Below are 16,240 nucleotides of genomic sequence, written 5' to 3' on the forward strand. Positions count from 1 at the left end.
AGAGGCCATGGAGGGATGTTCCTTACTGGCTTGCTTCCCCTGGCTTGCTCAGCTTGCTTTCTTATAGAACCCAGGACTACCAGCCCAGGGATGGCACCACCCACAAGGGGCTCTCCCTCCTTGATCAGTAGTTGGGAAAATGCCTTACAGCTGCATCTCATGGAGGCATTTCCTCAAGGCAGACTCCTATCTCTGTGATAACTCCGGCTTTCGTCAAGTTGACATACAAAACCAGCCAGTACAGCATCCACATGACAAGCTGAGCATGGTAGCATAGGCCTGCAGTCCCAGCACAGGGAGCAGAGAGGTCGAAGGATCCTGGGGCTTATCACTGGTGAGCTCCAGCCTCGGTCAGATACCCTGCCTCAAAACATAAAGGAGAGAGAAAGACATTCTGTGTTGTCTTGTGCTTAACACACACACATACGCACACAAACCCAGATCTTCAAACAGCTGAAATAATAATGAGCCTTCACTGAACCATCGGTATTTTGTTGTATTTGTGTTCCTGTATGAAAACCTCACTCAATTTCCAGATAGACGTGTGAACTTGTAGATATAGCTGTACTTAGAGGTGTGCACACCTGTTTACTCTTTGCTTTGGGTAAAAGTAAGCCATGCCTGTTCCTTGGTCTATACAGTAAGAGGTTTAAGAAATTTTATTCTGAAGTAGATTCTTCTCTCTATAGCCCAGACTGGGACTCCCAAGTGCTAAGATCACAGACGTGCGTCACCACATCTGTAGCTTGTAGGGAGATTTTCATTTACTCCACTGTGGGAGCTAGGGAGCAGGGGTGGGTGTGCATGTGTATATATGTGGTTGCATACGTGCATATGGAGGCCAGAAGACAAGCTCTGGTGTTATTCCTCAGGTCCCCTCCACCGTGATTTTTGAGACAGGGTCTCTTCCTTGCCTGGAACTCATCAAGTAGGCTAGGCTAGCTGGCCAGAGCTCCCTAAGACTCCACTTGTCTCTGCCTCCCCAGCGCTAAGATTCTGTGTGCCACCATGCCATGCGTAAGTGGGCAGGAGTCCATGCATGGATGCATGCACATGTGGAGGCCCGAGCAAGACATTGGTATCTTCTTCTGTTGCTCTTGACTTTATTGCCTTGAGACAAGGTCTCTCACTGAACCAGATATCCAGTTTAGTCTAAGCTGACTAGCCAGCAAGCTCTCAGGATCTACCTGTCTCTGCTCTTCAATACTGCAGTTACAACCTGCCTGGCTTTTTCTCCTGGGTGCCGAGGAGTCAAACTCTGCTCCTAAGACACAGCAACTATTCCCACCCATTGAGCTGTCCCCCAGTCCCATAACCCCTCCCGCTCCACCCCTCCAGGCTTTTGTGATGTGGGTTCTGGGGACTTGAACTCATGTTGTCATGCTTGCAAGACAGGCACCTTACCAACTGAGCCATCTGCACAGGCCAGTTCCGATTTTATTTTTGAGGCTACAGGTTCATCGGTGATCTTACGTCTGGACACTTTCTAAGAAATGTTTATCTGACCAGTGTTTTCTCTTTCTCTTGCATGTTCCGGTGCGTCTGCCTCCATTGGTGATTGGTGAGAACAGGTAAGTGTGTTTCGGCTGCTTCTCCTTCCTCCCCGCTGGACTTCTCCGCCTGCTGGGTGCCATTGTATGGACCTCAGAGGAGGTCATGTCTATATTTCACAAGGAAGAAACATGTCAGAGGTGTTCTGTGGGCGCCTTGTTCCAACCACACAGCCCATCGGTGGCAGAGCCCTTGGCAAATATGAGGGAGACCTTTGTCCCGTCGATGACTATGGCACACCTAGTTCCTACCAGGTGCCTTGTGAAAACAGTGATAGAGCACATGTACCCTGTGAAGTCAGAGCCTCCAGGACCCTCAGTTTACCAATCCACAAGGGCTTCTAATAGCAACCAGGAGAAGGGCCAGCAAGCACCCGGCAGGCTTCCCACTCTCCTGGAGGTATGGAGAAGAGCGGTCACCGGGGAGCCAAAGTGTCAGGTGTGGTGGAGAAGGATACCTGACACTAGAGAGCCCAGTAGCCCCCAGGCCCTGGGGTCATTACAGGTGACAGCTTTCCCATTATATCAACCAAAATTTGCCAACACCTTCCCTGGGAATGAAGCTGGATCAACAGATTACAGGCTGATAGAAGTTGGGATGTTGCAGCTGATTTGGTCACAGAGTGGTTCTTCTAGAATGGCTGGCAAGACTGATTTCTTTGGGGGAAAGTAGTCTAGTGTGAGGTGGGTAGGGGTGTGGTATGTAGATGTCAGCCTTCTTTTGAGGAGAGACTGCTTGTGGTGGCTGCCTGTCAGAGAACTATGGACAAGCTGTTGTTCAGGATGGCGGAAAGAGCCAGCCACCATCTTTTTTGCAACAAGTTGGGCCTGGAGGGTGTCCCAGAACACCCTACTTGGTCTTTAGACCCTTTCTGGACTTCCTAAGATACAGAGTAACCTACCATTGTTGGACATAGTATCTATTTTGTACATTTAATTCATTGTATGTGTGTATATTTGGTGGAGGTGGTGTGTGTGTGTGTGTGTGTGTGTGTGTGTGTGTGTGTGTATTAGAGGCCAACTTTCTGGAGTCACTTCAGATTGTATACTTTTTTGTTTGTTTGTTTCTTTGGTTATTAAAAAAATGGAAAAATACAAGGAAAGCAAAGAAAAATCTACCCAGGGCACTAACAGGCCCCAGCCTATGTCTCCCAACTGCCATGTAACCTCCAAATACAGTATGTCATTGACTCTGGCTTATAATCCCTGTGCACTTCCAATCCTGGCAGGGATGTTCCTGGCAAGCCGTGGCACACTGCATGTTGCTTTGTGTGGTTATGGTTGTGTGTAGATACCAAAGTTCCTGGCACAGGTAACCAGAGCTGGGCGCAGCCTGGTCAGTGGCGGGAGCAGATGGAGATTGGTTGTGGGTGCCTTGGCCCAGTCAACTACATGTTCTGCACACACTGGCAGAGCCCAGCACAGCCACCCCACCCCGTCAGAGGCCTCTGTTTCCCCTCTTTGGCCTGGTATTTGTGGGGGAAAAGGGTAAATCAGTTGCAGACCATGAAGATGTGAGAAAGAACAGTGTGAGTTCGAAGCACCCACCCCCACAGAGGCGAGGAGACCAAAAGAGCCAGTTGCCCTTCCTCCCCTGTCCCCAGCTCTCAGCTCCAACAGGGAGAAACCCAGCTCTGGAGGCAGGTCTCAGGCTGAGTGAGCAGGTCCGTGCCCACCTTCCTGCATACACCCAGCAAAGAAACGGAGTTCTGTCACCTTCTCTTGACCTCAAAGTATGAATGCATGCAGGCAGAAGCCACATCTTGCCTGCCCAGCATCAGGAGCCAGAAAGTACCAGGCAGGTGGGCGTGAACTATGAATGAGTTACAGCAGGCCTCTCCTACTCCCCTCTTCCCTGGCACGACGCCCCAGGCAGCCTCTCTTCTCACTAGAGAGTCCCACTCACTGGAACCCTGCCTAGATGCCTCAGAGATGCCAGGACGAGGCCCCACCCATATGTTGGAGGATGCAAGCAGAACACTGTTTAGGGTGTCACAGTAAGTGAGAGCCCCTAAACCCAGCCACTCATCCCCTCTTCCCTCAAGAGAGCTGGTAGCTGGTAGATCTGACTTTATGCTCTGCCCTGCTTGAAGGCATTGATATGCCCTCCTACTACAGCCTCTCCCTGGGCGGGGCTCTCCCAGAACCGCCCTTGAGCCATTACCAGCCCTACTGATATGAGCCAGGTTAAAACTATTCATGGGCCTAGTGTCCCAGGTCGAGGCCAGTCCTCTTGTTCCAGGTAGTGAGCTTGGGGTGGGTATCTCATAATGAAGGGTTGGGCTTGTTCCATCAGGCAACCAGGAAGTGTGCCGTGGGGAAGGGGCATCCCCTGTGCCTTGACATGCCCAATCAGCACACAAGCTGGGCCAGGGGGCAGCCCTGAGCTCTCCTGGGCTTTGTCTGCGCCTCGTGGGCTCTGCAGGGCTCTAGGAACTTTGAAATAGCTTGCACTTCTCCGAGGGTGGGACTGAGACTCCCTGCCTTGTCCTAAGGAGAAGAGAGACTTTAGGGACCTTCATGGACGCAGTCCAGATACCCACACAATAGCTCAGTTTCTCTGTGGGTGTGGCTCTTTGGCAGTAAGGCCTCTTGGTAAAGCAGCCAGCCTCATTTATAAAGTGAGCAAAGGTTTTCACACTCCCACTAAGCCACTAGGTGCTGCCAGCCTCGGGGGTATCAGGGTTTCCTACAGCTCGCTCGGTAAGGATGTACTTTCTCACTTTGGTGGTTTTAAATAGTTTGATGTTTTGAAACTACTCAGCCATACCTGGTCCTTCTAGGCTAGCCAGCCAGTGAGCTGTTTCAAGGGCTCACCTGTCTCTGCCTCCCATCTCACTGGGATAAGATTATGTGTTCCTTTATGTGTTTCCCCCCTCCCCCACCTCCACCCCCCATCCTAGTAGTGTTCTTTAATAGATGCCACGCCACCAACTCTTCATAGGCCTAAGTAGATATTTTCTGTCCGTCTGTTTAACAGATGCAAACTGGAGGGCTGAGTGATCAACAGACCTGTCCATCTGTCATTGTTGTCACATGTAGATCCTTCCTGTCAGGTTAGCCCTGGGACCTCTTGCTCTGCTGTCTGCCCATTTCCCAGTCAGAGCTGTAGGGGTTGGGGACTGTACCTAAAGAGTCTTGAATACTAGGGCAGGAATGAGTACTCTGCCCTCACTCACCCTACAGAGGCAGTGTCAGTGAGTGGGACTCACTCCTCAGCCTTTGCTCCATCCACCGCGCTCCATCTGATTTTCCCAGGTAACAAGGGCACTGGGAGGGAGGGTCCCAAGCACCAGGCATCTTCTTCTAACAAGAAGCTATTAGGATTCCTGCCCGTGGCTATCTACCCTTGGACTTTAGGATGGGGTGGGGGGAACCTGTCCAAGAGCTCACAGCATGGCAGAGGTGTCCAGGCTGTATGCTCTTGGTGGGCAGCACCAGTTTCTGTTTAAAGTCACTCACCTGGGAGGCAGCATTTGCCCTTCAGGGCTGGCTCAGTCTCCTTCACGTGGCTCTCTCTGACTTATAATTAATACACCTTAGCAGAAATGACCTGTGGTGGATTCAGTTGGTTTTTGTGGTTGTTGTGGTGGTGGTGGTAGTGGTGGTGGTGGTTGTGGTTGTTGTTGTGGTGGTGGTGGTGGTGGTGGTGGTGGTGGTGGTGGTGGTGGTGGTGGTGGTTGTGGTTGTTGTGGTGGTGGTTGTGGTTGTTGTGGTGGTGGTGGTTGTGGTTGTGGTTGTTGTTGTTGTGGTGGTGGTGGTTGTGGTTGTTGTTGTGGTGGTGGTGGTGGTGTTGGTGGTGGTGGTGGTGGTGGTGGTTGTGGTTGTTGTTGTGGTGGTGGTTGTGGTTGTTGTGGTGGTTGTGGTTGTGGTTGTTGTTGTGGTGGTGGTGGTGGTTGTGGTTGTTGTGGTGGTGGTGGTTGTGGTTGTTGTTGTGGTGGTGGTTGTGGTGGTGGTGGTGGTGGTGGTTGGGTTTGCTCAGAGCTGAGTTACAAGCACTGCCACCCCAGGCTATGAGTTGGGCAGCTGTCAAGTTGTCCAGGCACACAGGCTAAATGCATGCATTTACCTGGCCTTCTGGCTCACCAGATTGATAAATGTGACTATTGCTGATACCCTGATACCCCGGGGCCCTATAGCCCTGAACCAGGAGCCTACCCTGACATTGTATAAGGTTCTCAGTGTGTGGGCCTGAGCAGGTGAGCTAGATCAGACACAAAGGCAGGGTAGAAGCCTATGTCCCTCCCTTTGAAAAGGAGCCAGACAGGCTGGCCACAGTCAGAGTGCAGCCATGGAGACCCCAGAGACCCTTGCTCTTCCTGCTGCCTTTCCTTGGCCAGAAAGTGGAGCTTCTGCTTACGGTCCAAGTTGACTGCAGATACTCGCTCAGCAGTAACATCCACACCCCAGGCAGCTGGAGGAGAAAAGGACAAAGAAAAGTGCCTCCAGGGACACTGTGATGACCAGACTTAGTCACCCAACCATAACGAGCTGCAAGTCACCTCCAGGGTTTCTTGCCCCTCAGATGCTATCATCTTGAGGGTACATACAAGCATAACTTCTGTCTCCATTGCCTTTCCTGCTATCTATAAAAAGTCAACCTAGGCTGGAGCTCTTCAAGGGTCCAAGCGGTTGCTGCTGGGCAGCCACTCACAGCTCTGGGTATCCATTCAGGGCCATCTAGGGCTCCGCTTCTCTCACTCCAACCCAAGGAAGGATTCCATTCTGCTGTTCCACAAGGGCTGTCTGCTGGGAGCACTGCCTGCTCTGGGCATCTGAGGGCTGAGGGAGCTCAAGGGAAGGAGTTCCTAGGAAGGCCGTGAGCAGGGTTTGCCTGCTCCTCTGCCTGCACAGCACCTGACCCCTGACATCACGAGGCCTGGACCTGAACCTGGGTATTTTTGGAAACAGACTCAGTGACTCAACAGAAATAGCCACTGCTTTTCTCTGGGTATTAGCAGAAGGGTGGCCTTAGACCAGCATTCTCTATGCAGCATTTAGAGAGAAACACACACACATACCACTGCCAGCTATTAGCAGCAATTCAAACTTGATGGGCTAGGTGCCTTACCGGCACCAAGAAGGGCTGCTTGACCCTGCATACAGTGTCAGGAGGCAGGTTAAGAGGTAAGTCCCTGGAAACCTACTCGCTCAAGTAGACAGGTGCTGTATCATTTGCTTAAGAACTGGGTTGTACCAGGACTGGTGGCACCTGCCTAAAATACAGACACTCAAGAAGCTGAGGCAGGGGCACTGCTCACTTGACGTGGCCAGCCTGGGCTACACAGTGAGATCCTGTATTTAAAATATATATTAAAGCCCCAAGTTTCATCATCCCCTGGTTGTGGGTAGCAGCATCCTCTCTACTGATCAGGGTTCCACAGCCCATCTGGCGCTAGGTTTTTTGTTTGTTGGTCTCAAGGGTCTGAGTTCTAGGACGCATGGCTGAAATCTTGACCATGGCACCTCTAGTTGGTCTTACAGGGAGGCTTGGCCTTCAAGAGGCCGGCAAGGAGTGGAGAGGTCAGAGATCAACTTGTGCCGTTCCTGGGATTGCAGCTCCAGTCACCAGGCTTGGCAACAAATGTCGTTACCCACTAAACCATCTTGCCAGCCCCCTCCTGTGATTTTAACTTACTTACGAGGCGACAAAAGACAGTGCCTTCCTTGCCCTGATATGGTACATGATTGTAGAACCCACCAAACCAGTGTACAAACACACACAGACACACAGATAAAATGATTAAGCCAGCCATAATTAAATAAGTAAGCCAGGTCTGATCGTGTATGCCATTAACCCCAGCATTTGATAGGCAGGCAAGCAGATCTCAGTTGGAGGCCAGCCTGGTCAATATAAGCGAGTTCCAGGCCAGCCAGGCTACTTAAGTAAAGCTACTTACAGTAAGTAAAACCCAGTCTTTAAAAATTCCAAGTGAGAGATGCAGCGATGCCAGAGCTGATGGGGAGCTGCGGTCTGCAGGACCAGAACTGTTATCCATTATCAGAGAGTCCTGAGGTCTGCTCTGCCAGTGAGTTTTATCCTCTAGGCCATTCCAGAATCGGCCTCTTCTCTCTCACCTCCTCCCTGGTCCCTCTCCACCCACCCCATGGTGTGTGCAGGTCTTTGGATGTTCTCAGAGAATATCTTCCTCTTTCACAGTCCAGCTCATGCTTTGAGATAGGACCTCTCAGTGAACCAGCTAGACTGGCTGTCTCACAAGCTCCGGGATCTACGTATCCCCTCCCCATCCCCCTCTAACACTGGGATCATAGGTGTGTGCCGACATGCTCGCCTTTATGCGGCTGCTAGGACCCAGACTTGAATCCTTGTGATTGTACAGCAAGCAGTTCACTCACTGAGCCAGCTGCCAGCTCGCCTGGGTTTCCCACAAACGAGGAAGACACTCGGTGGTCTGGCCCTGCCTTGGCTTCTGGCCTCTACCACTGTCCCCAAACCGAATGCCCTCAATCTGCTAAGAAGACTCTCAGCCTTATCCTATTTGGGAGTGCTGCCCACAACCCCAGGGACCCCTACCCCCAACCAGGGCTGGCACCTTCATATCCATGTCCCCACCTGTCCAGGGTAGAGAATTCGGAAATATTAGTTAGGAGCCAGTGTTCCTCCTGAGTCCTTGACAACCCATCTCTGGACAGGTATTAGCATGGCTGCTGTCTGTCACCGAGTATTTCTGTAGAGGTTTGGGGAGAGCCTTCACACCGTAGATCTGACCCCAGAGTCTTAAGGGAGCTCAGCCTTCCCCAGGAGAAGTTCTGTCCTTGCAGATAAAGGGCAGAAACCCTAATTAGCACACACTTGTAGCCTCTAGCTGTTGCGTCAAGAGACCCAACCTTGATCAGAAGTATTTCATAGCTTAAACAGAGATAAGCATTGTCATAGTCTTATCTAGATGGCCATTCCAGAGTGATCCTTCATGGTTTTCCTGGAGGTGATTTTTTTTTCTCCAGAGCTAATTGAATTTACAGAAGATGAGACTTGCAGGTTTCTAGTTTGAAGAACTTGCTGTCTCTGCGGCTATGGGTGGTGGTCATACCTTTTCCAGAAAAGAGGAAGGGGCGAGCAGGTTCACATAAGCAGAAGTTAGCAGGTAGGTTAGCTCTGTTGTCTCTGATCAAAGGCACAGGCTCTTGGTTCTGTATTCTTATTCCTGTCCTCCTAATATTTCCTAAGTCAGCTCATTAATCATGTGTATTAATGTTAAAGTGTACTATTTCCGTTTCCCCTTCAAGCCTACCATCAGTTATCACCCACCAGATGCCAAGAGGTAACGTGGGTGCTGGAGGAGGTGAGATGGGAGCCCAGCCCTGGGCCACCCTCAGCTCTCCTACCCCTTTGCTTAGATTTCCCACCCCTCTGGTTGACACGGGCACTAAATGTACTTTGCAATAATGTTGCCACCCAGCATGGAGTGGGCAGGGCTACAAGGGAAGAAAGAAGCCTTACAGTCTCCTTGCTCTCTCCTTGACCTTCACCTATACACACACACACACACACACACACACACACACACACACACACACACAATGACCCTGGACAGCCTCAGATTGCCTAGACTGTCTGAAACAGACCAACTTTCCCAGGATTCCAAGCAGATAAGAAGTGGGCGTGTCCTGCAGACATCACTTGCAGCTGAGGTGCTGTCCTAAGAAGTCTCCACCTGATGTGGATACTGGGAACTAAGTCCCAGTACTCTGGAAGAGCAGTGCATGCTCACAACCACTGAGCCATCTCTCCACCCCCTATTTGCTTTTAAGATTTATTTTGTTATTTGTGTGTGTGTGCGCGTGCGCGCATGCGAGTAACTGAGAAAGACAGAAAAATACCTCATAGCTCTTGGAGTTGGAGTTGCTGGCAGTTGTGAGCCACCTTAATACTGGGTACTGACCTTTGATCTCTGGAAGAACAGCAAATGGTTTTTTGTTTTTTTTTTTAACCCTGATCATTTCTTTAACGCCAGTGTTTACTTGATAAACATTATTATTGTATCTGTGGGAAAACCTGGCCTCTGAGACCAGTCTGTCTGTTCAATAAGCCAGGTGACCGTGCAGATAGAAGGCATGGTGCTTCACGGAACATTAGATGGTACAGTGGGTCTTTTCAGGGTACCTGGCCTATTGCTGAAGCCAGGGTGACATGAGCGATGAGATGGGACATGAGATACTAGATTCTTGAGGTGAGAAAACTTAGACCTGGGGGCTGCTGGCTCTCAGCTGCACAGAGCTCACCCTAGGAGGAAGGAATCCCTGTTGAGATGTCTGACCCTATTCGGTACTAATGGGCATCTGACACTGTCTTAGTTAGGGTTTTACTGCTGTGAACAGACACCATGACTAAAGCAACTCTTAAAAGGTCAAGATTTTTTTTTTAAGATTTATTTATTTTATGTATGTATGTGAGTACATTGTTGCTGTCTTCAGGTACACCAGAAGAGGGCATTGGATCCCATTACAGATAGTTGTGAGCCACCATGTGGTTGCCAGGAGTTGAACTCAGGGCCTCCAGCCCATAAGGACAACATTTAACTGGGGCTGGCTTAAAGGTTCAAAGGTTCAATCCAGTATCATCAAGGCAGGAACATGGCAGCATCCAGGAAGGCATGGTGCAGGAGGAGCTGAGAGTTCTACATCTTCAACTGAAGGTTGCTGGCAGAATACTGACTTCCAGGCAGTTAGGAGTAGTGTCTTAAAGCCCACGACCACAGTGACACACCTACTCCAACAAGGCCACACCTCCTAATAGCGCCATTCCCTGGGCCAAGCATATACAAACCATCACAGACACTAAGGACCAAATGCTTCCAAAGGGAAGAGGCCACCATACAACATACCAGCAAGGCATATAGGTCCCAAGCATAGGCCAGATGGACCCCATTCTGCTCCAGCCTTTGAGAGGTACAGCCCCCATCTGACCCTCTTGAGAGAAACTGCCAACCCCCTCCTTGAGCAGCCCATTCTCCAGGATATTCTCCATCCTGGGAACCTTCTAGGACATGGCCTGAATCAGCCATGTAGTAGCTCCAAGGACCAGACTAGAAAGACATTGGAGGGCCAAGAGCTTCCTCTGAGGGCTTCCTCTGCAGTCTCTGTGTAAAGAACCAGATACCTTTTGTTAGAACTGTCACTCCTGTGGCTTTCAGGATGTATGGTGGCAACTGCTGGGACCTCTTCATCCTCCCACTAAGATATATCAGCAGAGTACCTACTGGTGGGTCCCACACAGTAGGAGATGGAGAAATCAGAAATTCAACAAGGCCTTAGCCAGGCACACGTGGGAGTGCTCCTTTTCATTGTCTGGGAAAGGAGGGAGCACCATATTTTATCCATCTGCCTACAGTGCCCTGATGTCCCCAAACCTGCCATCAGAATGTGCACAGGAGAGACATCCCATTGCCCTGGGTTTGTGCTGCACAGAGGAGGAGAAACTGAAGTTCCTCCTTCACCTACATATCTGCGCTCTTGCTCTGACCATTCTAGATATAGAGTTCAGCTGCCTGGTCGTCATGCCCCCCCCCCCACCCACACACACACACACCGCACCCCCCTTTGTAAAGAATTCCCTTGACAGGTTCCATCCCTCAGACCCAGGGTTTTCTCCTCAGAAACGAGCAACGAATGTCAGAGCTGAGGAGAGCTTACTTGATGCCATGTGCCCAAGGGTCCATGGTAAAGAGCTGTAGTCACCACAGTGGGTGCAGCTCTCTCCCCTTTCCAACAGTACTGATCTCTTCCCCGTTCTCATTGTAGAAAGTTCTACTACATCACCCTGCTGCGAGACCCCGTATCCCGCTACCTGAGTGAATGGCGACATGTACAGCGTGGGGCCACGTGGAAGACCTCCTTGCACATGTGTGACGGGCGCACACCGACCCCAGAGGAGCTGCCGCCCTGCTACGAGGGCACAGACTGGTCGGGCTGCACGTTGCAGGAGTTCATGGATTGCCCCTATAACCTGGCTAACAACCGGCAGGTGCGCATGCTGGCCGACCTCAGCCTGGTGGGCTGCTACAACCTATCTTTCATCCCCGAGAGCAAGCGGGCCCAGTTGCTGCTGGAGAGCGCCAAGAAGAACCTGCGAGGCATGGCCTTCTTCGGCCTCACTGAGTTCCAGCGCAAGACGCAGTACCTATTTGAGCGGACGTTCAACCTCAAGTTCATCCGGCCATTCATGCAATACAACAGCACGCGGGCGGGCGGTGTGGAGGTGGATGAGGACACTATCCGCCACATCGAGGAGCTCAACGACCTGGACATGCAGCTGTATGACTATGCCAAGGACCTCTTTCAGCAGCGTTACCAGTACAAGAGACAGCTGGAGCGCAGGGAACAGCGCCTGCGCAATCGCGAAGAGCGCCTCCTGCACCGCTCCAAGGAAGCGCTGCCACGGGAGGACCCAGAAGAGCCGGGCCGTGTGCCCACCGAGGACTACATGAGCCATATCATTGAGAAGTGGTAGTAGTGTCAGGGGCAGAGAGTGATGGGCACGATTTAACAGGGAAAGAAATGGGGCCAACAGTTCTTCCTGTTCGGTGCAGCGGGTGCTAGTAGGATGCCCTAGTCCTTGATGGGGCAGGGTAGGACCTCTGGGGCAGATGGCCTCCCTGCTCTTCTGGCCCCCATGTCATAGTTAAAACTGACAAGGATTTGAAAAAGACTGGCGAGGGAACGTGTCTGCTTAGCCGAGACTCCCATACCTACTATGCACGCACTGGCCCCCAACGACCAGCCCCCTAGGAACGTGTTACTAGCTCCTAATAGCTTGGTTGAAGCTCCTTGGCCTCTGAGGACCCCTAATAACCCAGAATCTTGGGGAGCCCTTTCCTTTGAGAATACAAGCATGTCTCTGAGGCATCCTCAGACCTGGAGTGCTCCCCAACCCCCACCTATCAAAGCTGCTTTCAAGGTCAGGGTCAGCCCCAGCTGTGGCAGAGAAGACTCAAGTCTGGTGCCTGGCCTCTGCACTGTCTGGAGCATGATCAGAATCCACGGTGTATCCTGGCTTTAGGGGAACCAGGTTCAAGCAGGAAAGGGATGGACACCAAGAGGTCTTCCCCCCACCCCCAGCTCCCCACCAATCCCTATGCTTTCTGATGCACTGCCCCTCCCCCATCACTGAAACATTTATACAAGGGCTTGTGTGCCAATGTTCCTACCATACCAGCAACTCTTTCTATCCCGTGAATAAAAGCATCCCTTGGCTGGGATATAGGGCCACATCAACCTGAGTTGGTACTGGGTGGCCAGGATGGGGACTTTCCCATTCTCAGCTGAGGTTGGAAGAAACCACTCTGGGTGTCCTTTCTGGGACCTGTCTGCATAACCCTCCCCATCCTGGCTCTCCTGCATCTTCTTACCCTTTACAAAGTCTGACCCGGCCATTTCCAGCAGACCTGTGAGCCAGCCAGGGACCGGACTAGAAGCCATGTTGCATATTGGGGTTTTTGTTTGTTTGTTTTTTAAGCACTTACCAAGTGCCCTATCCCTGGCAGGCCCCTAGTGGGGGTGTCGTGGCTTTTTTCAGAGTCTATAAGCATGCAGCCATGGGTTGTGAGCTGACCTTGAGACAGGACGGGTCCCACACTCCCTGCCTCTGTCTCACTCAACACTCAGGCTAAGAAGGAGCGGGTCACCACAGACAAGAGTGGGGCCATATGTAGCACAGCAATATTCCAGATGCTGGTGGGTATTGCTGCTGCCCTAGAGCAATGGCTTAATCTTCACACATGTGTGGTGTGGCACCAGGCACTTGACCTTGGGGGGTCTACAAGCAAGATGAGTTCTGATAGGCACAGTCCAGCCCAGTCTAGCACCACCTTTTATGGTAGTTGATCACTCTGAGGAGGTGGGTAGCAAGATGAATTAGGAGGTCAAGGTCACTGAGAGGAATTTGTTTAGATGCCCAGTTTAGAGTGAATAGATATCTGCGGGGAACCTGGGGCATTTTGGGGAACCCTGGGGTCTTTTACAGGTCATGTTGGTTGCTGCTGCTTCTGTCAGGAAGTACCCTAGCTCCACGTACTCCCCGCCCCCCGCCGCCCCCTTCACAACCTTATGTGTACATGACCTGAACATAGGATCTGTTCTATACATACTGGAATATGTTTTAACATATGCCCCACCATCCTGACTCACACGGAAGCACGGGTCTCTTCTCAATCTTTGCTGCATTTGGAAAATGTTCCCTCCCATCTCAGGCCAGCGCCATGTCGAGGCATCTTCAGTCCACCCCTGCCTAAGGCTCAGGCTACCTGCTTTGGGGCACAGCTTCCTGGTACTCACAGCATCTCAGAACAGGGTGCTTCCCTCTGCCTCCAGCTCCAAGGACTCTGCCTACAGGAGTGTGCCTTGGGGCTGAAAGGCCATGCAAACACAACAAACTAATAACTCAGTCCCAAAGCACCCTGCAGCCCTGCAGACACCCCCCCCCTCCAAGAGTGGGAGGCAGGGACCACAGAACTGTCCAGCCAACACGTCTGAACTGGAACTGTTCCACTTGAACCCGGGAGCTTTAAAGCTTTATTTATTTATAGCTTCTTATTAAAAATTTAAAAAAAGCGTTGAGGAGGAATCCTTTGGTTATTCATACGGAATTGATGATGGAAAAGCAACTGGTTGTCTTCTAATTGTCTTTGTCTAGATGGAAACTGAACCTTAGCAGATGAATAAACCCTGAAAAGGTCATTGTGTGCTGTGGTCTGTGGTGACTTAGCCCTCCCAGGCATTGCATTGGCCTGCATCATATTTCGGCAGGGGTGACAGCAAGGCTGCTCCGGTGCAGGTGCCCCTCCCCCTGCACAAAGTGAGGCGCTGGGTAAGGAAAAACTCATAGACCACAAAAGGTAGAAACGTACATTTATTATAAGACGTGCACAGGTGACACCAGGTGAAAGGACTGTCACCAACAGCAGTGACTGTACCATGTGTCACCAGTGACTCCCTCTGCTCAGCTTTTAACTTGGAAATTTTTCAGGTGGCAAAGAGAAAGAGGTCTCTGGGCAGGCATGCCTCACAGCTGGCAGAGTGTCTAGCATGCAGGAAGCCTAGGTTTGAGTCCCAGCACTGAGGTGAAGGCAGGAGGTCATCCTTGACCAACAGGAAGTCTGAAGTCAGTTGGGCAGAGTCCTGTCTCAATAAAACTAGCCTTATTCTTCATTATAAGAAATTATGAGGGGCTGGAGAGATGGCTCAGCGGTTGGGAGCACTGGCTACTCTCCTGGAGGTCCTAGTTAAATTGCCAGCAACCACATGGTGGCTCACAACCACCTGTAATGAGATCTGATGCCCTCTTCTGGTGTGTCTGGAGACAGCTAGAGTGCTCATATAAATAAATAAATCTTTAAAAACAGAAATTATGGGGCTGGTGAGATGGCTTAGTGGGTAAGAGCACCCGACTGCTCTTCCAAAGGTCCGAAGTTCAAATCCCAGCAACCACATGGTGGCTCACAACCATCCGTAATGAGATCTGATGCCCTCTTCTGGTGCGTCTGAAGACAAAGACAGCTACAGTGTACTTACATATAATCAATCAATCAATCAATCAATCTTTAAAAAAAAAAAGAAATTATGAGTTAATAGAAAATATGTCATGTTGAGAGAGAGAGAGCTGTTCTTAGCATCAGCTCCAGTTTAGTTCCTCATCTGTTGCTAGCCGCACAGCTCCACAACTCAATACAAAGAATAAAGGTTTGCCACATGTGATGTGTCAGTAATCCTGACAGAAAGAAAAAAACGGTTCATTTTGCCCCAGTTTTGCTCCAAAGTAGAGGAACACCTTGTGGTAGCCTTCTTTCTGGCAGAGTCCTTTCTACCTGAAGACAGGTCACAGCAAATGACCAGAGTGGCGAGTGAGCCAAGCATGAGATGGTCGGTTGTTTCTTACCTATAATCCCAGTTCTCAGGAGGAATAGGCAGGAAGATCACAAATCCTAAGCAAGGTTGAGCTGCATAGTGGTGGCCCTGTCTAAAACAACATGAAAAACCGGGAAAGTGGTTCTGTTGCTAAAATGTTTGTCTTAGTAAGCATAAGGATCTGAATTTAATCTGCAGAACCTACATCTTAAAAACAAAAAAACAGGTGTGGTTGCATGCCTGAAAAAAAACAGTGTTAAGGAGACAGAGTCCAGCTGGCCTAGCCCACTTGATGAGTTTCAGTCTACTAAGAGAGCCTGACTCAGAAGAAGGTGAAGGGCACCTGAGGAATGACAGCTAGGGTCATATTCTGGGACACACACACACACGGAGGTGTGGGGGGGGGAGGAGGAAGAGGAGGAGGAGAAGAAGAAGAAGAGGAAGAGGAAGAGGAAGAGGAAGAAGAAGAAGAAGAAGAAGAGGAGGAGGAGGAGGAGGAGGAGGAGGAGGAGGAGGAGGAGGAAGCAGCACATGCTTATGTGTCCTCTAATAAAGCCACAGGATTTATTCACAGGATTCTACCCTTAAGCTATCTAATCCTAATAGATTCTTATGTGGCCCAACCCCTGACCACCATAGTTGGAGGGAGTCCCTACTCTCTTACTACTTCCCAATGTGGGTTAAATTCTATACACGAGGCCTTAGGAGACACTCCAATCATACAGAAGCCGCGAGCCCCGAGAGTTCAATGGAGGTAATGTTTTATCACATTGTTTGCTCCGTGTTCCGTTCTCCATCTTCCAGACACGAGTGCATTCTCACTCTTT

At 50.7% G+C, this 16,240-nt stretch overlaps 1 protein-coding gene across 1 annotated transcript in view; it reads left to right on the plus strand.

The window, feature by feature from the left end:
• Hs6st1 (heparan sulfate 6-O-sulfotransferase 1) overlaps positions 1-14,246 on the plus strand; it is a 38,047-nt gene extending 23,801 nt beyond the window's left edge. Inside the window, exon 2 of the mRNA NM_015818.2 lies at positions 11,313-14,246. Within this exon, the coding sequence (NP_056633.2) occupies positions 11,313-12,021 (709 nt within the window). The 3' untranslated portion in view covers positions 12,022-14,246. The remainder of the gene's footprint in view (positions 1-11,312) is intronic.
• The last annotated feature ends 1,994 nt before the right edge of the window (positions 14,247-16,240 follow it).

The sequence above is a fragment of the Mus musculus genome, chromosome 1 (assembly GCF_000001635.26).
Source record: "Mus musculus strain C57BL/6J chromosome 1, GRCm38.p6 C57BL/6J".
NCBI lineage: Eukaryota > Metazoa > Chordata > Mammalia > Rodentia > Muridae > Mus > Mus musculus.